This window comes from Lolium rigidum, chromosome 5 (genome assembly GCF_022539505.1).
Source record: "Lolium rigidum isolate FL_2022 chromosome 5, APGP_CSIRO_Lrig_0.1, whole genome shotgun sequence".
Lineage (NCBI taxonomy): Eukaryota > Viridiplantae > Streptophyta > Magnoliopsida > Poales > Poaceae > Lolium > Lolium rigidum.
In genome coordinates this window covers 170,831,826-170,859,568 of record NC_061512.1, presented here as the reverse complement: position 1 = coordinate 170,859,568, position 27,743 = coordinate 170,831,826, and the positions used below count along the sequence as shown (strand labels likewise).

At 45.1% G+C, this 27,743-nt stretch overlaps 2 protein-coding genes and 1 long non-coding RNA gene across 3 annotated transcripts; 2 read left to right on the top strand and 1 right to left on the bottom strand.

The window, feature by feature from the left end:
* The first annotated feature begins 15,398 nt into the window (after positions 1-15,398).
* LOC124652775 (probable NADH kinase) lies at positions 15,399-17,499 on the top strand. Its single transcript, XM_047191817.1, has 5 exons — positions 15,399-15,539; positions 16,191-16,436; positions 16,598-16,678; positions 16,810-16,961; positions 17,036-17,499. The coding sequence occupies exons 1-5, from the start codon at positions 15,414-15,416 to the stop codon at positions 17,409-17,411; spliced, it is 981 nt and encodes a 326-aa protein (XP_047047773.1). The 5' UTR covers positions 15,399-15,413; the 3' UTR covers positions 17,412-17,499.
* A 121-nt stretch (positions 17,500-17,620) lies between these two features.
* LOC124652771 (probable LRR receptor-like serine/threonine-protein kinase At1g07650) lies at positions 17,621-26,061 on the bottom strand. Its single transcript, XM_047191814.1, has 24 exons — positions 25,820-26,061; positions 24,842-24,974; positions 24,578-24,649; positions 24,408-24,476; positions 23,395-23,466; positions 23,245-23,316; positions 23,092-23,163; positions 22,937-23,008; positions 22,778-22,849; positions 22,592-22,663; positions 22,453-22,524; positions 22,272-22,343; positions 22,107-22,172; positions 21,570-21,635; positions 21,448-21,486; positions 21,275-21,333; positions 20,590-20,969; positions 20,300-20,495; positions 19,942-20,109; positions 19,603-19,721; positions 19,303-19,513; positions 18,980-19,214; positions 18,389-18,539; positions 17,621-18,143 (listed from the first exon to the last, which is right to left on the bottom strand). Exons 1-24 carry the CDS (start codon positions 25,947-25,949, stop codon positions 17,808-17,810), a joined length of 3,006 nt encoding a protein of 1,001 aa, XP_047047770.1. The 5' UTR covers positions 25,950-26,061; the 3' UTR covers positions 17,621-17,807.
* Positions 24,342-25,680, top strand: LOC124652777. Its single transcript, XR_006987753.1, has 3 exons — positions 24,342-25,360; positions 25,475-25,561; positions 25,662-25,680. It is a non-coding gene; the product is annotated as an uncharacterized LOC124652777 (long non-coding RNA).
* Positions 26,062-27,743: the final 1,682 nt, after the last annotated feature.

Genomic DNA, 27,743 nt, shown 5'->3' with positions numbered 1-27,743 from the left:
GTGAAGCTAGGCTAGGGCGAGATGCAGGCGGGGTGCGGCAGCGACGACGGTAATGAATCTAGGGAGAGAGGGAGGGGGCGCACCTGCGGTGGAGACAGCAGCGACGACATCAGATCGACGGCGGCCGTGGGGGTGGGGGACAGCAGCGAGGGCGGCCTCCTTCCTCCTGCTAGTGGCCGACGATGGCGGCCTCCTTCCTCCTGCTGATGGCGGCCTCCTTCCTCCTGCTGGTGGCCGACGAACTGGTGGCACGATGGCGGAGGTCTGGGGGAGGCGGCGACGGTGAGGAAGGAGGAGAGGGGAACGACGGTGGAGAGGGGAGAGAGGGAGGCAGGGGAGAGGGGCGCACCTGCGGTGGAGGGATCGACGGCGGCAGGGGGCAGCGACGGTGGTGGATCGACGACGGCGGCTGGGGAGCGACGGCGGCGGTGGGGGATTTTTTCGTCGATTAGGCCGTGGAGGGGAGCGACGCGCACACACGGCTAAGTCATGGAACTACTACCCCCGGCGTTTTGGCGTAAACGTCGGCGGTAACTTCGCACTCACTAACATGTGGGCCATAGTTAGTTTCGACCGGCGGAAAGGGCCTAATTCGCCGGGGGTATTTTTTTTTCTTCCCAGCTGGCTAGACGCCTTTAGTTGTATAAGCATGTTAATTAATCAAAACCGAGTCCTTAACACAGTGGTGCCACTCTCGATCTTATGCTGAAGCACCCAGGGTTCGAATCCCTGTGGATGCAAAAAGGCCAACCTTTTTTTCCTTCCCTTTTCTAGCTAAGACTTAATTCTTAAATTGTAAAGTGCTTTTGGCGACATCCGATAAAAAATCAATGAAGGATAAATTGCTAGACATAAATTTAGGATTTTAATTCTTGAATGACTTCAAAATCCTTTCGGCGAGATCCGATAAAAAACCAAGACATAAATTTAGGATACACTTGAGAAGGACAAATGGTTGTTTGAGAGATAATTATTATAAATACACAAATGACTTCAAAGTCCCTTCCGCTTGGTCCTTGTGACCCCATTGGTGTCGTCGTGACTCCTTGTGTACGGAGGAACACTTGACCTAGGTAGCGTCGTCCTTCTTCTTCTTAGTGTGTAGGTTCTATCGTCTTCATCGGGTTCTTCCATCATTGGGTCTCCGACGAGGCCGTCGAAGTCTTGCTCATCGGCAACTCCATCCATTCCGACGAGGGCCCTTTTTCCTCTCCTTACGACAACACGGCCGGGCCTTGACGGGTCAGTTATGAAGAAGCATTGCTCGACGTGCTTAGCCAATACCCAAGGCTCATTTTGCGCGGTGGGGTTCTTGGTCTTGGATTTGGGGGGCAATCGCATGGTGGTGACATACGCATCTTCTTTTGTGATGTCCGTAGCCCATCTGACACGAAACATCGGTAGCTTCTCCCCGACGTAGTCGAGCTCCCAGATTTCCTCGATCCTTCCGTAGTACCTTTTCTTCTCTTCACCCGTGTACGATTCCATCGTCACACCCGAGTTCTGATAGTCGCTTTTTTGTCTCTCTCCTCTGTGGAGAATGTGTAACCGTTGATGTCGTATTTCGATAAGTCATGAGGTTGGGGGCGGGCCCATAAGAGAAGGCCAATATCATTTTGTCTACGTCGCTTGCCATTGGTGGGGGATTGGCATCAATCTGGTCTTTGAACCAGCTCGCGAAAGAGGAGTTGTGCGCTCTAAATACCTCTTCTTCCGTCATCGGCTTGTCAGCCCTGCTCTTGATCATGTTTATGTGCTGATCCACCCAAGGCTCTACCTCGTTCATGTGCTGTAGTGCTACTAAGTGGGCCCCGTTAAAGTCCGTTCTCCTATCATCTTGATTCGCGTCGAGTTCCCTCCCGCCGGCGTTGTGGCCTACTCCCTCGAATCCGCCGAGGTGCTTGTTGGCGGGCAATCCAACCGGATGTGGGTCGTCCTCGTTTAAATAATTCTTGCAGAAAGAGATGCACTCCTCGGTGAGAAAGCCCTGGACGATGCTTCCATCCGGATGTGCCCTGTTACGAACGTATCCTTTGATGAAGCCGTTCATTCTTTCTAACGCCATCATGTTGTGAAGGAACGCGGGCCTGAGATCCTCGATATCGTCCACTATATGCACCAGCGAGATGGACCATGATGTCAAAGAATGCGGGCGGGAAGTACATCTCCATCTCGCATAGGATGGTGACGATCTCTTCCCGCAGCCTCCCGAGTTTCTTGACGGTTATCGACTTTCGAGTAATGACGTCGAAGACGTTACACGAGTCGAGTCAGCGTCGCACGAACGTGCGGTTCCATTATCCCTCGGATAGCAACCGGAAGTATTCGCGTCATCATGACATGACAGTCATGAGACTTCATCCCGCTGAAGATTTTTTTCGTCGGGTCCAGCCATCTGCGTATCAGCCCCGCGTAGCCTAGGGGAAATTTGACTTCTAGTAGGCACTTGAAGAATTATTCGAGCTCATCGAGATTTAGAGTGAAGCAGGAGGGGCGAGGAGTTTCGCGCTGCTTGGCCACCCTTTTACGTTTGCGACCATCCGTCTCCTCCTCCTCGGTTTCCTGGTCAACCTGGGCGAAATGAAGCTCTTTCGATATCAAGGGCCATCGGGTCGTGTCTTGCTTTCGACCCGTCTTTGGTCCTCTCCGGCATGTTGAGCACGGTGCCAAGCAAGCTCTCGCACACGTTCTTCGTGATATGCATGACATCAAGGCTATGAGGCGTACCGAGGATCTTCCGAGTACGGCAAGTCCCAAAACACGGACCTCCTTTTCCATACCCCCAAGAGCGGCCCGGGTTCCTTTTTCTTTCTCTTGTCTCCTTTCTTCCGCTTCCGGATCTTTATCTTACCCGCCGGAGGGCGCTCTTCCGGCTTTTCACCGGAGTATCTATCTCTTCGCCGCTTCGCCTAGGTGGAGGTCCCTCGACCTCATCCTTCCCATTGAACAGGTCTCCACGCTTCCTCCACGGGTCATTCTTGGGAAGCCACATTCGATGCCTCATGTAGACGGTTTTTGAAGACCCGGGATCCTTACCCGAGCTGTAAAACGGCGTCTTTTCCATGCACCTCACACATGCCTTGTGTCCGTGGCACACCCGGCACGCGATATATCCGTATCCAAGATAGTCCCGCACCGTCGTCAACGGTGCGGCTTTCATACGGAAAGTTTCTTGTCCGTAGGCGTCCCAAGTTTCTATCCCTTCCTCCCACCGAGTGACTAGCTCCTCCTTCAATAGCTCCGGATACGGGTTGATATCGCTCCCCGGCTGCGTCGGCCCTTGGATTAGCATACTCATGTGTATGTACTTCTTCTTCGAGCATAGCCATGGAGGGAGGTTGTACATCCATACAAACACGGGCCAGGTGCTGTGCTTGCTGCTTTGGTTCCCAAACGGATTGTGTCCGTCGGTGCTCGCACCCAACCTCGATGTTCCTTGGTTCTTTCCCGAATTCTTCGTAATACTCATCGTCTAATGTTTTCCACCGGCTTGCATCCGAAGGGTGTGTTAGCACTGGGTTTTCAACCCATTCTACATCACGCATCACCGCCTCCTTTCTTTCCGCGTGCCGCCGCATGAGCTTTGCTTCCTTGGGGTCCACGAAGTACCGCTGCAGATGGGGCGTGAGCGGGAAGTACCACACAACTTTTCGAGGAGATTTTCTTGTCCCTCTCTTGTATCGAGATTCGCCACACTGTGGGCATGTATCGAGATTGGCATGCTCGTTCCGATATATTACGCAGTCACTGATGCATGCGTGGTATTTACGGTGTGGTAAATCGAGAGGGCACACGATTTTCTTGGCCTCCTCGTAGGCTACCGGCACACGTGTTATCTTTAGGAAAGTGGATCTTCAAGTATCCGAAGAGTTCGTCCACGCTTGTGTCCGTCCATTTGTGCTTTGCCTTCATCTCCATAATATCGAGAGCGTATCTCAGACGGATCTCCTCCGTCCCACGAGCTGCATCGTACAACGGAATTCTCGAGTCTACCTCGAGTTGATCCAGCTTAGCCTTCCGTCTACCAGCGATTTTGGGGTCGGTCGATGTGTTGCTGAGAAGAAGTTCTTGAACATGACGGTCATGCACGGCCGCGGTTAGCGGGGTATTTCTACTCATGTCCTCGTCGGCCGCATGTTCTTCCCGGCCTTCTTGATCACCATCAACGTGTGCGCCATCCTCTTCAACCTCGTCTCCATTGTCGTGTGGGGCATCCTCTCCATCACCTTCGTTATCATCATCTCCACCATCATCATCTCCATCATCATCACCATCGATATCATCATCTCCATCATCACTCATCCACTGAGTATGCCCCTCCATGAAACTATACCTGAGCAGGTGTTGATTCACTATGCCTGAGAAGGGGTCAAACAACGATCCTAGCTTGCATCTTCGACATGGACACATTATATCCTTTCACTTTTTTCGATACATGTCGGCCGTCGCGCGTTCCACGTATCTATCCACGACGCTTTCCCTCATCGCGATGACCATCGCCGCCTACAAGACAAGATAATTGATTACACCGCCGTCTCGGTTTTCACGGAAAAAAATCGGCATGACCTTTGCTAAATATTGTCATGCTGGAGTTCCAAAATTCGCCGGAACGGAAGTTAATCAACATTCCGGCAAAACATTGGCAACTCAATGTTCCTGCACGCGTAAACAAATGCAAAACAATGCATTTACATATATGGAACCACACCTTTTGCAATTCTACTAGTGTAACCGCGACTTTTCACCAACTCATGAACATTCCACTCATTAGTTATATACCTATTAGTTGACGCGACGTCCAAAAGCACCGGAGAGACGTCACACGTCGACTTTATGCTCGAGATATCTAGAGAGATCTACAAATAGAGAGATCTAGGTAGATCTAGTGGAAAAGGTGGTGGGAGGAGATAGATCTAGATCTAGATCATGCAAATCATGCTAGAGGGGCTAGGTAGTGCATGATTTGCTCAAATACATCATATTTTGTTGGTTGAAATAGCTAAAATGGGTGGGGGAATGAGATAACAAGTGCTTGGGTTGATTTGCCATCACATATGAGTGTGTGAGGGTGGTGGTAGGTGGCTGGCCGAGTTATGGCATATCCCTGGTTACCGCCGGCGCCTACCTGTGCGTTTGCCAGCGGTAGGGCCAGTTACCGCCGGCACCTACGGCCCACAAACGCCGGCGGTAAGTGCTGGATGGGTGGCCCACTCAGCCACTCGTTACCCCGGCATTTTCACTTCCGGGTTCGCCGGCGGTACAGCCCGCTACCCCCGGCGCTTTCGGCACAAAACGTCGGTGGTAAGTGCAGGCTGGGTGGCCCGCCCAGCCACTCGTTACCTCCGGCATTTTGCTCTCCGTGTTCGCCGGCGGTAAAGCCCGCACCCCCGGCGCCTTGCGTCCCACTCGCCGGCGGTAGGTTTAGGCCACCCTGGAAGGTCTTACCGCCGGCATTTTCAAACCGTACTCGCCGGCGGTAAGGAGTGCTGCTATAAGCCTTTCCCTAGTAGTGTCTATTTGGAGAGAAAAACCAAATATTCCCAAATCAGCTTATTGGACTTCAGTCATAAAAATTCTTCCTCTTGTGCAAAAAAATCGTTCTATCAAATCTCGCAAGGAAATATTTCAGTTTGGAGCACTCCCTGGTGCAGCTCTTGGGAAACTATATATGATGATCTCATCATCCAAGGTCCTCATTTCACTTACCCGGCCAAAGTTCAAGACCTTTGGATTCCTCAAACAAAAACTTGGAATATTCAACTTATTGACTCCCTCTTTCAAAGACCTACTGCAGATGCTATCAAAGAAGTTAAAATTATTCCCTTTGATGAACCTGACATTCTTTATTGGAAACTCACCCCAAATGGAAAATGCAATACAAAATCTGCTTACAAAGCATGTCTGCAGGCCATTTTTGATGCATGTTCTCCTAAGCCGATCCCGCCTGATGATGCAGCACTTAACTTGCTTAACAAAGTATGGCAGAACAAGGAGCTGCTGCCAAGAATCAAGACTTTTGCTTGGAGAATCATAAGAAAAGCAATTCCTACAGGACAAAGAGCTTCAAGGTACTCAAAGCATATTTCCAACATTTGTTGCAGATGTGGTCTTCAAGAAAATGATATTCACTTGTTCTTTACATGCACTTTTGCTAGAGCTGCTTGGTTTCAATCACCATGGTTTCTTAGAATGGATGTAATCACTCAAAATTCTCAGAATTTCCATACCACAGTCTAGCATTGAACCACCCTTATGTTAACATACAAAACATCTTTACTTTCCTCTGGTGCATATGGAAAATGAGAAATGAAAAATTGTTCAACAATTTGGATGGGCAACCTAGTCAAGTTATCATAAGATCAACTGCTCAGCTCAACAGCTTGCAAATTCATAATGCTCCAACTATACCTCACATAAATTGTGAAACTCCTCCGGAGCTTTTATACTCTAGCCCAAAGATCTTTGTTGATGCAGCCTGGAAGAAGAATCCAAATGGACATTCCACCAAAGCAGGAGTTGGAGTACACATCACCTGGAAGCAAGGACAACATATAACTGATGTTTTCATTTCAGCCAAGACAGCTCCGGTTAATTCGCCGATCCAGGCTGAAGCGGAAGGACTGCTTATTGCAGCAAAAGTTGCTTCTTCACTTCTTTTGCAGGACTCTTATTTCTTCACAGATAATCTGGGACTTGCAAAGGCAGTACAGGCGCATGGAGGCAATGATCTAAATGTTTTGTGGGAAATCAGAAGACAAGTGGTCCAGTTCCAGGAAACAATGCAGACGCTCCGGCCAAGCATATTTCATATCAAAAGAACTCTGAATATTCTGGCTCATAAGTGTGCACATCAGGCAAAAACTCTAGCTAGAGTCTCGCCTCTTTGCTCTTGCAGCAATCTTACTCATGCATCTTCTTCTTGTCCTGTTTCTGTAGCAATCAACAGGTTACTACCAACATGAACAATGTTTGTATCTGTACAATGCCTTTGAGTAATGAATTTTTTTTTGAAATGGAACACCCAGATTCCATTACTCAGAGGACACAACACGATCGCTGTCCACCAATAACCTTACATCATCAGGAGCAGCCTCCGCTAAAATGAGTCTGGCTCGCTGGAGGCGCCCATTGCAGCAAGTTTGTGTGTTGCCAAATTACATGCCCGAGGGCTGAAACTACAGATACATGATTGAAAGTTCAAGCGCATAAAGACTCTAGCATCTTTGAAGATTGCACCAGCTGCCGTGCGGTCATACTTGTTGGTTTGAAGGGCTTCAGCCAGAGTAGTAGAATCAGTCTCTATATGAATCTTGGCCATCCCCCACTCTGTAGAAGTATACAACGCCTTCAGAGTTCAGACAAGCATCCGCCTCGGCACGAAGAGGATCCCTGATGTTCCTCAGATGTCCATGTTGAAATATTGGGCCCACTTTTAGTGGCCCAAATTAGATTTCAGTTTTTTCTATAAATCTCAAAGCCCACATAGTGGCAGCCTTGTGAGTTTGAGCCCAAGTTGGTGGCAGCTCACTAGGGAGTGGCAAGAGGTGGGAAGTTTAGTCCCACATGGAAAGTTGGGAGGAAGTTAGACCACCTTATAAGGTGGGTTGTTCCACCACTAGTAAGTGAGTGAGAATAGGAGTGCTACACGCGCGCTCCTCCTCCTCCTCGCTCGACTCGACACGACACGACACGACACGACACGACACGACACGCGCCGCGCCGCGCCGCGCCGCGCCGCGCCGCGCTCGTGGTGAGTGGTGAGTGGTGAGTGGATTGAGCCTCGAGCCGAGACTTTTCTTACTTTTTGCAGCTCAGGAAAACGAACAGAGTCCTAGACTACTCGAAACGTTCGTGCGACGTGGGCGTGGCCCACGTTGCCTAGGGTTTCCCGAGCCTATATAATCTCCTGCCCGGCTACCGCAGAAACACATCCAATATACGAGTTAGGGTTTCCACCCGTAGCCTACTCCATCCCGCGAGCCGACGTGCATCGGCGAACGGGTGAGCAGGTCTCCGGAACCGCTCGTCCTTGCGATCCTGTACGGGAGAGGGCGAATTAGGTTTTTGGGAAGCGCTCGCGCGGCTCGCTCAAGCTCTTCATCACGGGTCGCCTTCCGTCCAAGTCGGGCGGTGCTGCCTACCGTCGTCTTCAACACCGTCTACTTCGACCCGTCGTCCCCGTCGTCAACAACGTTGTCATCAACAACGTTACCGGCTGCGACATCATCCGCCACACCTCCACCGCCACCTCCACCGGATCGGTACGTGCGACATATCTCGATCTCGTTTAGCGATGGATGTTGTACTCGTTTGCTATGCTACTTGTTCATGTTGATCACTACATCTAGTATGTTCGAGTTTCACATGTTAGTAGTTACTCGTCGTCATGCTTAATATTCTGGAATTAATCATGGAAATTGTGCCTAATTATCCAACAATCCAAAAACCTAATTGTAGGCAATTTCCCGAGTTAACAATGGCTGGTTTTGTCTGATGCACCGAGGCCGGATAAGTTTACCGGTGTGCACTTTAAGAGATGGCGAGTATAAGGCCATGCTCGGCTTACTCATCCGAAAGTGTTCGAAGTTACCGATGGTTTACCCGAAGGAACTATATCCGACCAAGATCGGAACAAGTTCAAGGAAAACAATAATCTCTTCGTCGGATGCGTTCTAAGTATTCTTGTCGATCGTCCGTGTGATGTGTACATGCACATAACGGATGGTAAAGAGCTCGGGATGCACCGAATGCTAAGTTCGGTGCAACCGATGCGAGCAGATGAACTGTACATCATGGAGAGCTTCCATGACATCGGGATGGTTAACAACCGTTCGGTAGTCGAACAAGCTCATGAGATACGAGTGCATTGCGAAAGAGCTTGAACTCCTTAAGTGTGCCTTACCCGACAAGTTTGTGGCTGGATGCATCATCGCTAAGTTGCCCCCTTCATGGAGGAACTTTGCCACAACTCTCAAACACAAGAGACAGGGAGATATCGGTTGAAAATCTGATAGCATCTCTTGATGTTGAGGAGAAAGCTCGGGCTAAGGATAATACTGAGAAAGGAGAGGGTCGGTCTAGCGCCAACATGGTGCGAAGAAACCCTACGGCAAGAACAAAGGGAATAACAAGCCCTCCTTCAATAAGCCTATGAAGACTACAACCTTCAAGAAGAAGAAGATGATAAACAAAGCGGATCCGAGTCGCTTTACGTGTGGAGAGGCTGGCCACTTTTCTAAGGACTCGTCCGGAGAGGGCAGACCGCAAGAAAAAGGGGAGGCAAGTCAACACGGTGACCGCTAGCAATGCTGATGGGTACGGTAATCTCTTTATCGTTCTTTCGGTATTTCAATCTCCATGTTGGTGGATTGATACGGGTGCTAATGTTCATGTGTGTGCTGACATATCCATGTTCACTTCTTACCAGGTCGCCCGGGATTCTTCCGTCTTGATGGGGAATGGGTCACATGCTTCGTTCGTGGTGTTGGCACGGTAGATCCGAAGTTCACTTCGGGGAAGATCGTGCGGTCGAGGAACGTGCAGCATGTCCCTACTATGAACAAGAATCTCGTTAGCGGCTCCCTTCTATGCAGAGATGGGTTTAAGGTTGTTTTAGAGTCGAATAAAGTAGTTGTTTCCAAGTTTGGACAATTTATTGGTAAAGGCTATGAATGCGGAGGCTTGTTCCGCTTTTCGCTTTCGATTTCGAGTAATAAGTCCGTGAACCATATTTGTGGCAATGTTAGTGATGATACCGAGTGTTTGGCATTCTCGTTTATGTCACATTAATTTTGGTTTAATGTCTCGGCTATCCAGTTTAAGTTTAATTCCGAATTTCACCATTGCCAAACGTTCTAAGTGCCATAGTTGTGTGCAATCAAAGCAACCTCGGAAGCCTCACAAGGCGGCCGAGGAGAGAAACCTGGCACCTCTAGAACTCATACATTCGATCTATGCGAGATGAATGGTGTGTTGACAAAAGGTGGAAAGAGATATTTCATGACATTGATTGATGATGCGACTAGATTCTGCTATGTTTATTTGTTGCGAACTAAAGATGAAGCTTTAGACTACTTTAAAATTTATAAAGCCGAAGTTGAAAATCAACTAGAGAGAAAGATCAAGCGTCTTAGGTCGGATCGTGGTGGCGAATATTTTCCTAAAATCTTTGATGAATTCTGTGAGGAACATGGCATTATTCATGAGAGGACGCCTCCCTATTCACCCCAATCAAACGGGGTTGCCGAGAGGAAAAACCGCACGCCGACCGACTTGGTGAATTCCATGTTAGCCACTCGCTGGTTTATCAAAGGCATGGTGGGGGGAGGCTTTGTCGACTACATGTCATGTCCCGAATAGAGTTCCTAACAAGAATAAAGATAAAACCCCTTACGAGGAGTGGACTGGGAGAAAACCATCACTTTCGTATTTGCGCACATGGGGATGTTTGGCGAAAGTCAATATTCCAATTACTAAGAAGCGCAAACTTGGACCAAAGACAGATGGATTGTATTTTTCTAGGTTATGCTCCGCGGAGTGTAGGATATAGATTTTTAGTAGTTCAATCCGAGGTACACGATATGCATGTTGATACTATTATGGAATCTCGTGATGCAACATTTTTTGAGAATATGTTTCCTATGAAAGATATGCATAGCATTGCTAGAATTTCTACTGAGATAATTCCTGAGTCCAATACATCTAATGAGTATTTTGAACAATCACATGAGAATGTTACTGAGAAGGATGACAATGAAGCTCCTAAACGGAGCAAGAGACGAAGGATTGAAAAATCCTTTGGTGATGATTTCATTGTGTACCTTGTGGATGATACTCCCACGTCCATTGCGGAGGCATATGCATCTCCGGATGCAGATGATCGGAAAGAAGCTGTCCATAATGAGATGGACTCGATTCTTTCTAATGGAACTTGGGAGTTGTCGAACGACCCCATGGATGCAAGCCGGTAGGGCCGCAAATGGGTGTTCAAGAAGAAGTCGAGACCGATGGTACTATTGATAAGTACAAGGCGCGACTTGTAGCGAAAGGCTACACACGGAGAGAAGGCGAAGATTACTTCGACACCTATTCACTTGTCGCTAGACTTACCACCATTCGAGTACTACTATGAATGCCTACCTCCTATGGTCTTATCTTTCATCAAATGAACGTAAAGACAACTTTTCTTAATGAAGGGTTGGAAGAGGAAATCTATATGAATCAGCCTGATGGGTTTGTAGTAAAAGGTGAAGAAAGAAAGGTGTGCAAGTTGCTGAAATCTTTATATGGCCTGAAACAAGCACCTAAGCAATGGCATGAGAAGTTTGACAGAACTTTAACTTCGTAGGCTTTGTTGTCAATGAGGCCGACAAGTGCGTTTACTATCGCCATGGTGGGGGCGAAGGTGTTATACTATGTTTGTATGTGGATGATATTCTGATCTTTGGTACAAACATGAAAGTAATACACGAGGTCAAGTCTTTCTTGTCAAAGAGCTTTGATATGAAAGATCCGGGAGAAGCTGATGTGATTCGAACATCAAGCTGATTAAGAACGAGAGTGGGATTACTCTAACGCAATCCCATTATGTTGAGAAGATCTTGAGCCGGTTCGGCTATATTGATAGCAAGCCTTCTTCAACACCTTATGATCCCGAGTGTGACACTACGCAAGAACCGGAGGATTGCCATAGATCAATTGAGATATTCTCGGATCGTTGGCTCACTCATGTACTTAGCGAGCGCGACTAGACCCGACATCTCTTTTGCTGTTAGCAAGTTGAGTAGGTTCATGTCAAACCCGGGTACCGATCATTGGCATGCACTTGATAGGGTCATGCGCTACCTATGTGGTACAATGAGTTATGGGATTCACTATTCGGGGCACCCACCGTGCTTGAAGGATATAGTGATTCGAATTGGATCTCGGATGTAGCTGATCCGTACGCCACAAGTGGGTATGTATTTACCTTTGGAGGTGGCGCAGTGTCATGGAGATCTTGCAAGCAAACCATATTGACGAGGTCAACTATGGAAGCAGAACTTATCGCTTTAGACACAACCACTCGTTGAATCGGAATGGTTGCGTGAGCTCTTGATGGACTTGCCTGTGGTTGAAAAACCTGTTCCGGCAATCCTTTTGAATTGTGACAATCAAACCGTAATTGTCAAAGTGAACAATTCTAAGGATAACGCGAAGTCATCAAGACACGTCAAGAGACGTTTGAAGTCTGTCGGGAAATTGCGAAACTCCGGAGTAATAACCGTTACGTATATTCAAACAGTACAAAAACTCGCAGATCCCTTTACAAAGGGACTATCACGTAATGTGATAGAAAGTGCATCGAGGGAGATGGGTTTGAGACCCGTTGATGTTACACCATAGTGGTAACCCAACCTTTGTGATCGGAGATCCCGTGAATTAGGACCCGGGAAGAACAAACTAGTGGTTTAATTGAGGAGAGTATTATGTAACCCTCTCTATGTGAAGATGCACAACTCTCGCTTGTCGTAAGGCAGGTTGGCAACAAGCCTTAATGTGTTTATGTTGGCTATTTTAGCAAAGATGTTGTCCTACGTAGCATTCTTGAAATAACACACCTATATGAGTCCGATTGTTAAACGTCGCAATCTATGAGATTTGGGTGATCTCTAGTAAACTCATGAAGAGACCATGAAGTATGACGCATATGCTTCACCCGCGGGGTAGGCTACTGGCAGCCATGTACTCGGTCATGACTTTGAGTGAAACCCTGTTCACGCAAAACTTGCAATTCAAGGCTTAGTCCATTGTTCAAGTGTGAGTGGATGTAGCTTAAGGTTCTAGGCGGAAGTTCAACTTAACAGTCTCCGCTGAAACACTGGTATATAAACAAGCATCGAGTATTGGTAAATCTCTAAATGGGGATTTGAGATCCGGTGGGGGATTGTTGAAATATTGGGCCCACTTTTAGTGGCCCAAATTAGATTTCAGTTTTTTCTATAAATCTCAAAGCCCACATAGTGGCAGCCTTGTGAGTTTGAGCCCAAGTTGGTGGCAGCTCACTAGGGAGTGGCAAGAGGTGGGAAGTTTAGTCCCACATGGAAAGTTGGGAGGAAGTTAGACCACCTTATAAGGTGGGTTGTTCCACCACTAGTAAGTGAGTGAGAATAGGAGTGCTACACGCGCGCTCCTCGCTCGCTCGTCTCGACTCGACTCGACTCGACTCGACACGACACGACACGTCACGACGCGCGCCGCGCTCGTGGTGAGTGGATTGAGCCTCGAGCCGAGACTTTCCTTACTTTTTGCAGCTCAGGAAAACGAACAGAGTCCTAGACGGACGCGTCGCGATTAGTCGGTTCGGGTCGCTCCCGGATCGTGGGCTATCTCAGTAACCGACTCGAACGTTCGTGCGACGTGGGCGTGGCCCACGTTGCCTAGGGTTTCCCGAGCCTATATAATCTCCTGCCCGGCTACCGCAGAAACACATCCAATATACGAGTTAGGGTTTCCACCTCTCTCTGCTTGAGCCGCCATCGTAGCCTACTCCATCCCGCGAGCCGACGTGCATCGGCGAACGGGTGAGCAGAGTCTCGGAACCGCTCGTCCTTGCGATCCTGTACGGGAGAGGGCGACTAGGTTTTTGGGAAGCGCTCGCGCGACTGCTCAAGTTCTTCATCACAGGTCGCCGTCCGTCCAAGTCGGGCGGTGCTGCCTACCGTCGTCTTCAACACCGTCTACTTCGACCCGTTGTACTCGTCGTCAACAACGTTGTCATCAACAACGTTACTGCTGCGACATCATCTCGCTACACCTCCACCGCCACCTCCACCGGATCGGTACGTGCGACATATCTCGATCTGTTTAGCGATGGATGTTGTACTCGTTTGCTATGCTACTGTTCATGTTGATCACTACATCTAGTATGTTCGAGTTTCACATGTTAGTAGTTACTGTCGTCATGCTTAATATTCTGGAATTAATCATGGAAATTGTGCCTAATTATCCAACAGTCCATAGCCTGTTCCTCTCACATCGCCATCAGCTTCACGCGCTATGAAGCCCCAACCGCCATGACTAGTGCCTGGAAAGTAAGCACCATGTTAATTTTAATAGTATCTACCTCTGGCTTTCTCCATTTGATAGCTTGTTTCACACCTGTACAGGTTCCTTTTAGATAGAATTCCTTAGAATCATTCACCCACCTGTGAACCGTCCGCTGACCGGCCCTTATCACCAGCGTTCACTTTATTCCTCACACTCCACCATTGTCTGCATAAGATTAAAGCACGCAGTTTCTGGTCTGTGTTTAGTTCTAGAATGGACCACATCACTTCCCTAGCGTTGGCACAACCACATAGCTTGAGCCGAATGTCTTCCAGCTGAAGGCTTCTCCAACAATTCTTCATAACTTTGCAGTTCAGAAATGTGTGAGCTCCCACTTCATCTAGTCTGAGACACACAGGGCAGATCGGATCAAGCTTCACACCCCTCCTTTTGATGTTCATACGAAGCGGTAAACTGTCGTGGGTGAGGCGCCACACGAATTGTTTAACTTTCATTGGGCAAGGCAGGGCCCAAATTCTTTCCCATCTAGGATCTGGCTGACTCTATTCTCTCTGGAGACCACTAGATGCCCACATTATTTGAGCATGGATTTTATATGCTGATTTCACTGAGAAGAGCCCCTTTGCATCTGGATGCCAAGCATAGAAGTCCTCCACATCCTCGCGGATAGGAGTAGCAAGGATAATCTCAGCATCCATGCTCCAAAAAATATCTCGAACAAGGGTCTCATCCCAACAACCAGAAACAGGGCATAAAAGCTCAGAGACCCTAGTAACCAGGTTCTGGCCTCTAGGAGTAAGAGGGGTGTGTTGACCATCTCTATTGAGCCACAGGTCTGACCAAATGTTGATCTCTGTCCCATTTCCAACTCTCCAAATGAGACCCTCCTTTAAGAGGTCGATACCCTTCATAATGCTCCGCCATGTATATGACATGCCAGTACATGGAGAAGCTGTGAGCACATTGCCACTCGGAAAATATTTCGCACTGAGAACTCTGAATATTCTGGCTCATAAGTGTGCACATCTCTTGCAGCAATCTTACTCATGCATCTTCTTCTTGTCCTGTTTCTGTAGCAATCAACAGGTTACTACCAACAGGAACAATGTTTATATCTGTACAATGCCTTTTAGGGTGCTCGGCATCCTACCCTTGTTAAAAGAAAAAACGCACTATGAGCGCCGGGCTGATCAAACTGCGACGGGGTTGCTGGACACGTATCGTACGTTGTTACGTAATCTGGTTTTGAAGGCGTACTATTGCCGTCATCGTTACACGTAGTGCTGGGAGTCCTGACGGAAAACCTTCCAGTGGGAGCGGAGCCACCGCCGAGGTGGCCGTGTCCTCTTCACCGCTCCAAAACAATGGCGCGCCGCCGCGTGCTCCTCTTCCTCAAGCCCTTCGACGTCTACCCTCCGCGCCCGCTCGCCGGCGCCTCCTTCCCCACCTTCCCGCCGCCGCCTCCGCCGCCGCGCGCCGCAAACCCCAAGGTCCGCACCTCTCTCGCTCACCCTCCCCGTTTCCAGAAACCTTGGTTTCGCTGGTGCCTGGTGGCCACGGTTGGGACTCCCGAGTCACCGTGCGCCGACAGGGGTTAAAATGGTGACGGGGTAGAGTTCAGTCCGTCGTGCAGGAATTTTAGTTTGTAGATAACTGATAGCAGGAGGATGCAGCTTCTCGGTTTCATGGACCGTGGCTGGTCCGATCCACCGCTGTCTGTTGGCGTCAGAAGGTGGCCGGTCGTATGATTTTTCATCTTCGTCGTAGTTGCAGCGCGTGCTGTTTGCTGTTTCCATGTGCTAGCACGGAGCACGCCAGATGTTTGTTGAAATGCTCGCGTGGAGTATGAGCTCTGGCCAGTTACTAGGGCTCTAGTGGCAGTGTTCCTTGTACTGGCGGGAACCAGGAATCCTTGCTGGGCCACGATGGGGACTTACTGTTCGATTTTAGCCTAAATTACTGTCTGTTAATCTGCCTCTTGCTTCTCTAGTCAATCTCTCATAACAATACTACCGGGAAAGTTGCATAGCCATCCGAATTTACCGAGTTTCATCTCCTGCTTCGTCGTTGCATAACCATTTTCACTGAAATGGATTAAGGGTTTTGGTGTCTCTTACCGTCAATCTAATGTCTTGCTGCAGATCTTAAGTTATCTGGACGACAGATGCAGAGTTCACAAGGACACAATTGATCTCTGTAAGAGTGTGCTACAGAGCAAGCCCCTGGACTGGATCTCAGTGCAGCGAAATCATTTGGCAGACCCAATACGTGATGTGGATCTGGTGATTACCGTTGGTGGCGATGGCACGCTTCTACGGGCTAGTCATTTTTTGGATAGCTCGATTCCCATTTTAGGTGTTAATTCAGATCCTACTTGTTCTGATGAGGTCAGTTCGTTGGATGATTGACAATAATCGTCTATTGCAACCAGTTACATTATCAATAACTATCATCTTTATATGTACTTCTTCGCATGCTTCTAAGGAGTCTAATGGTTATACATGTGCTTGATAGGCATACTTATGCTTTCTTTCATAACTTCATGCAGGTTGATGAGTTAACTGACGAATTTGATGCCAGAAGAAGCACAGGATATCTGTGTGCAGCTACTGCCAGGAACTTTGAGCAGGTATGTTGCTGTTTCTTAGTCTTCTTGCTTGAGGAACTCAATTCGTTTTTTTTGGCCAAAATTCACACTAATCTGCTATCATTCTAGTGTCAAAACATCTAAATGTTCCTGACTTCCTGTTCTCTCCTCAGATACTTGATGCCACCCTTGCTGGTAGTAAAAACCATTCAGAGCTGTCAAGAATATCCGTGAAACTAAATGGATCCCAGCTACCAACTTATGCTCTGAATGATATATTGGTGTCACACCCCTGTCCAGCAACTGTATCACGCTTCTCATTAAGGTACTTGTTTTGAGCCCTTTCTGTTGAAGCTGATATTTTTCTTCGATCAGTTCTCACTAGTATTATCATTTCAGAAAAAGAAGCAACATGGAGACCTCACGTTTAATTAATTCTAGATCAAGTGGTCTCAGGGTCTCAACAGCTACTGGATCAACTGCCGCCATGCTATCAGCAGGAGGATTCACGATGCCAATATCAAGTCGTGAGCTTCAGTACATGATAAGGGAGCCCATTGCACCAACAGATGCCGACAAACCACTGCTGCACGGGTTAGTTAAGCAAGAGCAACACATGCTTGTTGTTTGGTACAATCAAGAAGGTGCTGTCTATATCGATGGTTCACATGTAACACATCCAATCCAGCACGGGGATACACTTGAGATCTCTTCAGATGCTCCAATCTTAAAAGTTGTTTTGCCAGAATATCTGTTAAAGCAGGCATCTCTATAGTGAAATAACATTATCACTGTTGTGATGTTTGACTGCTAATTGATCTGGCACGATGTTTGAGGTGAGCTAAGTTTTTGAGTACCTAGGAACTAAGATGCATCTTTATACAATGACATGGAGTTAATTTGTGCTATCTAAGAATATAGTGATGGCGATTTTGTTGTTAATCCTTTTGGAAGCAAAAGCATAAGCAAGGTCACAAGGTCACACATGGCAGCATCTTACTAATCTTATCAGTTCAGCAGTTCTAAAGCAGAGAAAATTCACATCCTTAGCAGGATTAGGTGTTTGTACGTTAATATCTAACTAAATATTGGCCTAGCCCTAGTGGTTCTTACAGATGTACAGACCTGAAATACATTTGACATTCAAGTCACTAAAGGTCTCAGGCTACCATCAACATTCTAAAGAGTACGAGTCACTGTTGGTGTTACATGATGCATGTGCTGTCATGCTCTGGCTGTCATTTGGGTTTTCCCAGAAGTTTCTGCGCAGACCACTTGAGCTCAGGCTGTTTGCAGCAAGGCTGAGGTCTGACAGCAAGGGTTGCAGGGGTGTGTGGCCCTCAAGCAGGCTCACGACACTGGACATCTTTGGTCTGAGCGTTGGTGCTGCGTTGGTGCACAAGAGGGCAACATTCAGCATCAGGAGTGCCTCTTGTGCTGAGTAATTGGATCCTAAGTCTGGATCCACCAGCTCCAGGAGAGTTCCTCTCTCATGTAAAACACATGCCTGGAACACATTTAAGAGATACAGTTAGCTTCTTTCTTCAAGGGTTCAACGTACTTACACGAGAATAAAGTATGAACCGTGAGAGTTAAGCATTATGTCGCTAACTTTTTTTTCTTCTTTGCACAATATTTGCCAGAGGCACGTATTTGCCAGACGCACGTACTAATTTCTTTGGATGTGAGACCATATATTGAATCTTGATTCAGTATGGTACATACTACTGTGAATGTTGGCAAAGGAGTTACCCAATCAAGAAGATAAACAAAATCTTCCTTTGGCCTGTAGTTTGTGTTACTTTTTCCACTGACAATTTCCAAAGCAACAACTCCGAAACTGTAAACATCAGCCTTATCTGTCAAATAACCACGCATTGCGTACTCAGGAGCCATGTATCCACTGCAAGAGTAATAAAAATGGTCAAATCAGCTGCCAATTGGGCAGTCAAATACTCAAATAGAATTACATAGAAAGGTATGAGAAAAGTAATCTCAATCCGTGGTTCTTCAGATGTAAATTAATAATAGTTTTTAAGCATCTCAATTCGTGGAAATTGTTAATCTAGAGTTAATTGCATGTTTTTTGAATTTATGTGTGTGCAGGAGAGCACGAATTGGTCCTACATTTATGTGGGTTTCTGACTACCTTTGCTGATGTAAATTTTTATTTCTCTATGTGTTATGTAATTTTGCTGGAGGTAAATGTTATATTGTTCATACTTCAATTCACTTTTGTTTTGAATTGCCTTTTATATGTTAAGTCCTTGTTGTAGATCAAGTTGGAATATGTGGATATGATTTTACATTTAGGGAAAGAGGTATGGAACTGAAAACGCTTACATAGTCCCAGCTACTTTTGTGCTTATATGGGTGTGGCCATCTTCATTAAGCTTAGCTAGACCGAAATCTGAGATCTTAGCATCCAAATCTTTGTCAAGCAGTATATTGCTAGCCTTTATGTCTCGGTGCACAATCCTTATTGAAGACTCCTCATGCAGATATACTAGACCCCTTGCTATTCCCAGGCAAATCTTATGTCTTGTTGGCCAATCCAATGTCAGTCTATATTGTTCAACTGGACCCCACAAGAGAAATTGTTCATTAGTGCTAAACATGCAACACTAGTTAAGGCGAGAACCAAGAAATATAGGAAGTACATTTACCAAAGAGAGCACGTGCAAGGCAATTATTTTCCATGTACTCGTAAACTAGCAAGAGCTGGTTTCCTTCAGTACAGCAGCCGTACAGCCTTACAAGGTTTGGATGCTGGAGTGCAGATATCATGCCTATCTCATTCACAAATTCACGTTTCCCTTGTCTGGATTTTGATGAGAGCTGTTTGACAGCAATGATGGTGCCATCGGACAACAAACCCTGCTAACATGGCCAATGTTCTGTTATAAGAATCTTGTACTTTAACTTGACTTTGTAGAATTTAAGCATGCGAGACAGTGAAGACTGACCTTGTAAACTGAACCAAAACCACCTTCACCAATCTTGTTGGCTGGATCGAAGTTCCTAGTTGCTGCTTTGATTTGTCTCAAGGTAAAGGAGCCAATTTGGAGGTCAAGTGCTCGGAGATCTAATAAAAGGTATCATATGGTCAAGGTATAGTTGAATCTTATGATTTGCACTAGTTTATATCTCTATAGTCATTGTGCTGTTGCTAATTCTGCCGAGAAGTGGAAAGAGAGATGCTATAGATGGTGTTTACATGAACAGTGAAGCAAAGTGAAAGATAGGCACAAGTTTGTCATCTAAGGTATAAATAGAAAAGGTTGATTAAGAAGTATTTATAGTACCTTGATGCATCAAGCTCTTCCGTCGCTGCTTAATGCAGTAAATGCCAACAACAAGAGCAGTGAGTATTGCAACGATTGGCGTTCCAACCAGCAAAGCTTTAGATGTCCTTGAAGTCTTTGAGCTACCGCCAGATTGGGGAGGCTCAACAGCCAAAGGAATTGGAAAGTCTGAGCATGAACACACATAAATCAAAATCACCAGATTGTTCAGAAATAGTACATTTTATCGTTCAAAACTGTAAAGCAAGAAGTCAGATGCCCCCATGTGCTGTTCATTATTCGATGATGTAGTGTTGTTCACAGTGATTAGTGGAGCACATTATGCAAACCTAGAAATTCATGTGTTAAAATGACATACTTGGAGTTACTGATATTGCAGATATTAGAGGACCGTAATATCCTCTGTATGGAATGCCTGTTGTCCCTCTTCCTGCCCAGTAGAATTGAATCTCAAGTGTATGATTTCTGACATGTGTTATGAAAGTCTTGATAACTAGCTTCCCTGCTCCAGCAGCAGATTGCTCGATGTCAAAATCCTCTAGCACCATCTTCCCCTGAGATCATAGAATATCTTATTATCAGAGGATCTAACAAGATACAACTATTATGAAAAATGAAATGATCGAATGTCTGCCTATCGAGTCATACCTGTATGAACACATTGAATTTTCTTTTGCCAAGGCTGTAGTATGTGCTGTCATTTGTAAATACAATTTCGGCAAAATGGAGTTTAACTGTGTAGTTCCCAGTGTTCATGCAAAGCCCATAGTATGTGAGCGAAAGAGGGGAAAGACGCGCTTTTGCATACAACTCCGAGTTGGGCATGTTCAACTTTGATGTGCTTGACGCAATGTAGTTGTCATCGTTGATGTTGTTGTCCATGAAGTTCCCAGTGCTGCTGAATGCCCAGTTTGAGGTTTGGCTTACATACAACATGTTAGCACCCTTTGGTACCATGTCAGCTTCATATTTTACTCCACTAATGATTGCTTCTTTGTCACCACAATTGATATGCAAGGAGGTTCTGTCTGGGAAAATGTACAGGACATTATTACATGCACTTCAAGGGTAAATCAAAAAGCAAAATAACTAGTGTTTGGCTCGTGTGCTTAAAACCAATAATTTCCTGTGAGTTATCTTGTTGCTTGTGTTTCCTAAGAGTTTATCCTGATGATTTTATAATCCAGCAATAGCAATTTGTAACTTCTCTTGATTCCTTAGTAAAGAATTCTTGTTTGTCACTATGAGCACCGATATGAAAAGCATCAACAAACCATTTGTTGTTTGTTTCTACTATGGAATTGCTCTGTTATTACATTGGTGACCAACTTACATTGTCCATTCAAAGCAGCACATGGGAAATTCTTCTTCAAGCATGGCTGGATATTATTTCTGCACAAAAAGGTAGGATTGCCCAAATTAAAAAAAGATATATTGTTGTGTCCGGACTGGTCAGTTGGTCTAAAGCTCTTTAATCTTTTGAAGTAACAAGATAAAGAATCTTACAAATTGTTCATTTCAGGAGAATAGCTCTCTACCAGATTACTGCAATTTGAAGAATCACATGAAACTTTAATTATTTCCGAAAGTGTTAGAAAAAGCTCAGGGATCGTAACACAGCTTCTTACACGCTTCCTTGAAGGCATTGGCTAGGACCTGAGCTCCCCATCGTGAAGTTGTTAAAAGATATGTCCCTGCATTTTATAGTTTAATGGTATATTTTATTATGCCAACTACCATGTAAATCTTATAACTATAGACTTTTATAGATTTAATCATAGCACTAGCAGACACATTACGTTCTAAGTTTTAAGTTTCATTTACACTTGGGCATAGAGCAATTTCCTTATGCAGCCAACAGACAAGCAGATAGTAAGATGTCTGAACAATTTCTAAGGAAATGCTAACTGAGCTTGCATCTTATAGGTTTTCCCCGGTCATGAATGAATTGAGTATTTAACAACCACGGATACTTTATTTTTTAGATATGCTAACCCATATGTTCTAAACTTTAATGATAGGATAGCTTCTAGAAAATTCTTGAGAAGGAAGGCATGTGATGGTATTTCATGGGTATCTGTAGGTATTTTTTTTTGAGAGGGTATCTGTAGGTATTAGCATCTAAGAATGATGCATCTTTAGAGTGCATGTACACATGGACTTACGCAATGTTGTTCCTTCGCAATAACCATCCAGGTATGTCCCCAGTGAGTGAGTTTGCAGTTAGATATCTGCAAGATAGTTTTTCTTGAGGACTTGACGTGCATCCGAGAAAGTAGCCCAATGAAATGGCATATCTAGTTCAATTTATCATAACCACCCCAACTTACATGTAATCTACGCTTCCCATGCTAGTGAATGAATCTGGTATTTTTCCAGTCAGTTTATTAAAGCTCAGATCTCTGCATAAAGAACATCGATGATATGTGAATAACGAATACATTTAGTACTGACACATGTTTCATGTGTACTCTTAACCCACATGCTGCATAACCAACATGAAGAACTTACAGATGCTTCAGATTTTCCATGTCCCCAATGTAAGGCGGGAGGCTCCCACTGATCGAACAATTCCTAAGTACCCTGCATATAAACAGTAAATATTATATATAAGGGAAAGGTTGAAAACTTCAGCGCATCATACACTTACAATGTTTTCATCGACTGCATTCCACTTAAATCTGGGAAAGATGATCCACTGCCTCTCAGATCACTAATCCTCCTGGTTAACAGAAAAATGCCACCACGAGTTACTGTTAGTGTAACAATCTTACCCAATAAATAAGTTGGATCGTGCAGGTAGAATTATTGGATTATCAAAGAATTGCTGTCATACAGATCAGAGAGGTTTGTCAATTTGGACAAGCCCGAGGGAATAGGCCCTTCCAACAAAGATCCTTCGATTTGCCTGCATCAAGAGGAATCACCTTAAATAAACAAAATGGGTGTGGGTATCTGTGGTTTCAAAATTTGTTTTTGTCTTGAACTGACTTACAATTTTACAAGCTTTGTCAATTTACCAAAGAAGTCAGGGACTCTTCCAGATAAGTTGTTTCCAGAAATCCTTCTGTTACAAATTTCGATAGTTGGGCGTTACGAAAAGAGTCTGCAGAGCACAACAGGGAATAAGAAAGATCATGGTATCCTTACAAGTCGGTTAAATTGGTCAGCAAGGAAAGAGCAGCTGGCAGGGGTCCAGTGAACTCGTTGGTTGATATTATCCTGAGTGAAGGTCAGTATAGGTCATAATTAAGGAACTATATTCACCAACTCTGTTGTGTGTAAACAAAGCAAAATACTCACAGCTTCTCCATTTGAGCGAGTTGTCCGATTTCAGGTGGGATTAGCCCATGAAACTCATTTCCTTCAATGCTCCTTTCGAATTAAATTGCAGATTATAATTAGAAAAGAGAATTTAATAGTAGTGAATCAAAGTTGTTTTTTCTTACTTACATGTTAGTCAAGGTTGTGATCTTCGTAAGAACCATGGGAAAAGGCCCTGACAATCTGTTTCCCATTAGTGACCTGCAGAACTTTAGCATGTCAGATCAATGACATGCTGCACATTTCTGTTATATGACAACACTTCCAAAAAAATTATAATTATAATTTTTTTTGTGGCTTAACACAAGGAGATAATTAAATTTTAAGGAACAAGTAGAAATTGATTGTTAAAATGCATTTCACACTATTGCATGTTTGCTCCATGTAATGTTTCTGCTGACATACAACATAATCTTGTTTTTTTTTTTTGAAAACTCAACATAATCTTGTTAACTTAGTATTCCTTCCATTCGAAAATATATCCTGTTATTTTTGCGACCTTCTTTCCAAATATAAGGCATGCATGCAGAATTGATGAATTTTTCTCTCCTCCACTGTCATTTATCTATAATCTGCCTTGCTGCTCATGGCTAAACCAGCATACTGACCTTTCTCTCTTCTAATCACGATACAATCAATCAAGGCTAAAATGGTTTTCTATTATTGGTGGCTTTCTTAATATACTCTTTGAGAATAAATTCCATTTATACCATACTATGGCTTGTAAAATAATATGAAGGGAATATGAACTGAATTAGTAGCTTACATACAATAGGGTTAAATATTACCACATTAAGCAACATGGAAAATGTGGCTTATTGCTTAAGTTTATTTTCTTTCATGGATTCATCCTAAAATGTTTTTGTACTTGCTGATAAAGTTGGTAGAACTGCACAAAAGATACCCGACAGTTTGAATAAGGTACTAATTTGTTGCTATCTGAGATGCTTTGCATACCGACGCTCCAGTCATGCTCCATAGATAAGATCGGGACTGTGTCTTCTCCAGTTCCACCCAAAATATAAACCTTTCTAGACTTCTAGTGGCATATTGTTCTTAGAATCCAAAATAGCTCCACATGCTACATTTTTCTGTACTACTGAAAGATGACAACGGGGAAAGTGAAGGGTAAGGCCACTCACAGTCCCTGCAACCTCATCCGGGCCCACTGGTCAGGAACTGCACCATGGAAGAGGTTCCTGCTTAGGTCTCTGCGACATCAGAATATGGAATAATGGTGTTATTGTTCTCTTGAAAATCAACTTAAGTGTATGGTGCAGATTTAGTTTGACTGGCTATTCAATATACTTACAGCTGGATGAGATTAGGCAGGTCAGCGAAGTCTGGTGGGAGTTGGGCGGAGAAGTTGTGCCCGTTGAGGAATCTGCGAAGATGATCCATCCGAACAGCACCAAAGGTAGCACATGTTAGAGCTCAAAAAATGTGACAACATGATCTGCTCAGTTCTACTCTAGCAAGATCAACTTTGCAGTCATAAGGTATTGTTGCAACACAGATATCCCCCAGGTATGTTGTACACAAGGACGAGAAGAGACAAGGAGTCATGCGTGCATACATGTCAGTGACATGGCATATGGTCTTGTTGTTGAAGGAGCAGTCACACGCCAGGCCACCGGAGCCGCATGGATTGGCGGAGAAGTTCCAATGTGATAACCCGATCTCCGCAGCAATCCGTCGAAGCGTGCGCACTGTGAAAACCACAAAAAGAGAAAGGAAATCAAGAACAGAAAAACACAATTTCTAGATATTCGGGGGAACTGGACCACATCTTGAGCACCCCCCCTGCTCATTACAGGTGCTCAGCTCAAGCTTTTCACAGCCACATGAATACGGATGAAGAGCAAAACGAACCAGAGCGACGTTGTCCTCTGGAGGACAACTAAGTTTTTTTTTCTTCCTCTGTTCTTTAGTGATTCTTGTTAGCTTGTATATATCTTGAACTAAAGTGAGGCATTGATTCCTTCTTGCAGTTCTCATGTAGTTCAACACTCCCAAGCAAGGATGACCAAAATGGGAGAAACAGAGCGGACCAAAAGGAAGGAAGGAAGAAAAAAGAGGAGAAAAATCAATCCTTGTAAGCAAAAAAGCATGCTCTTCTTATCAGTCATCTCTCACTAAACCCGTGAACCAAAGGCATCTTGACTTTTCCTCTGGCTGTCACTGTTTATCCCCCTCTTCTCCGTTACAGGTTCTCAGCTCAAGCTTTTCACATTCACATGTATACGGATGGATGAAGAGCAAAACGAACCAGAACCCATTTACTTTCAACTTAATTGTACGCATTCCTCTGGAGGGTAACTAAAGTTTTTTCTTTGTTGTCTAGACATTCTTGCATATATGTTGAACTAAAGTGAGGCATTGGTTCCTTCTTGCAGTTCTCGTCAAGCCTTGTAAGCAAAAAAGCATGCTCTGGTTATTACAAGCATCTCTCTCTCTAAACCAGTGAGCCAAAGGCAGAAGAGAAAAAGAGAAAGCACCAGATAGACGGCAGCGACCAATGAATTGCACACAGCTGCTAATTAAGCATACATACCTTCAGCAGAGAAGAGCCTAGGAGGGAGGGCATCAGCTGCCTTGGCGCCTGAGGAGCCATGGACCTCAGCAACAGCAAGCAAGGCAAAGAACAGCAGTCTCCATCCACAGGGCAAGCTCCATGCCCCCATCTCTCCTCCCTCTCTCGGTCTCTGCTGCTCACCAAGCTCTTCCAAGTGGAGCGCGATGGCAGTGCCGCAGTGGTGAGAAGACGAGAGGAGTGAGTGACTTGGCTTTCTAGGAAAAAAGCCGCTACTTTGGGTGGTTTCTCCTGCATGATTTGGGCCCGCAGACGGTCAGACGGTCAGTCTCATCTTCTGCCCCTGCCTTGTTGCAACCTTGGTAAATTTGGCCTGCGCCGGCACGTGGACCTCAGTCTGCCGCGAGATGTAAAAAGAAGCTTTGGTGAAACCACGATGCTGCGTCCTTGTTGGGCGAGGTGGGGCTTTATTCTCGCCTGGTCTATTTTGGTGCAATGTAGGCTTTGTTTCTGATATCTAGCTGCTATAAGTAGACCAGGCGAGAATAAATCTGTTCCTTTTCATAATACATACAGTGATTTCTTGCACTGTTCAGGAAATTAATCAGTGGGAATCATGTTACCTGCCGACCGCTGTCGGGTGGATAGAGTTTGGAAATGCGCTCCTAGTCATAATTTAGATTCTTGCATAAATAATTTTGAATTTATACTACTACTTCGTAGTTTTATGTTTTTTTTTGCTCAAAGTACGGATCTATTATATTAACAATGTGTTGTTGAACTGAATTTCCAGAGTAGGAAATAACTGCTCGGATAAAAAATGAATTAGCAGAGGGAAATAAAAAACCTCGACTCAACTCTCCGGATATCAAAAATCATCAAACACATCGGCACTGGTTCTGATGGAGAAGGGAGGCTAGCCGGTGGTCTGCCGACAAGAGAAGAGAGAAGCCAAGGTGAGTGGCTGCAAGATACGGATAAAGATGGTGTGGAAGAGACATAAAGGTGAGAGGGGATGGCGGACTGGCGGTAATATGATTGCACCGTTGTTACAGTCCTATAGAAACTAGAGAAAAGTCTACCTTGAACTTACTATTGCCTTGTATCCACCTTAGAGCATCTTCACCGGTGACCCCTAAATAGTAGCCGGTAACACACCGGCTACGTTTGGGCTCGCCGGCAGCTAATGCTGGTTAAATAAATTCTAAACTCCCACACCGGTACTGCCCCATAGCCGATTCGATAGAAAAAAGACCCTAAAATCGACGTGGGAGTGGTGTGGGTTTGGTGCCGGCGATCCCGATAGCCTCCCTTGGCATAGGGGTTGGTTGGGACTCGTTGGCTATTCTATTAGGATCCGCTAAACCCTTTCCGTTACATGTATCTTATAAATTACTCTATCTGTTTTAAAATAAGTGACTCAATCTTATCTAGATACGGATATATCTTAATACGTTTCAATAGTAAAACTTAAGTTGTATCTAGGAAAATTTGAGTCACTTATTTCCAAATAGGGTTTATGTTAAAATCATACTATTTTTTTTTACCTTGAGCTGGGGGTTGATAAAAATAAATACTAAATCAAATTTCCTCCCCAAACTGTATCCTCTTCTAATCGATTTTACATTGCCCCCTTACCTGGGTTCTAATCGATGGTTGTTCGTGATGTTTTTTTTTTGGATCTTACAATGGTGAAGGCTCGGCGTCTTGTCATGTGTCTGTCTTGACGGTCATGAGTTGGGCGGCGGCCGCTGGCTATGGTGGTTGCAGAAAATTCTAGGGATCATTTTGTATTTCTCTGTTTTTTTAAAATTTTATATGTAAATTCAGGATAATCATTTTATCTCGATTTTTTTAGTTTTCACATGTATTGCTTCACGTAACTTAATTTCCATTAATGAAATATGTGGTTGCTGAAAAAAATCGATGGTTTTATCGCGTGCAG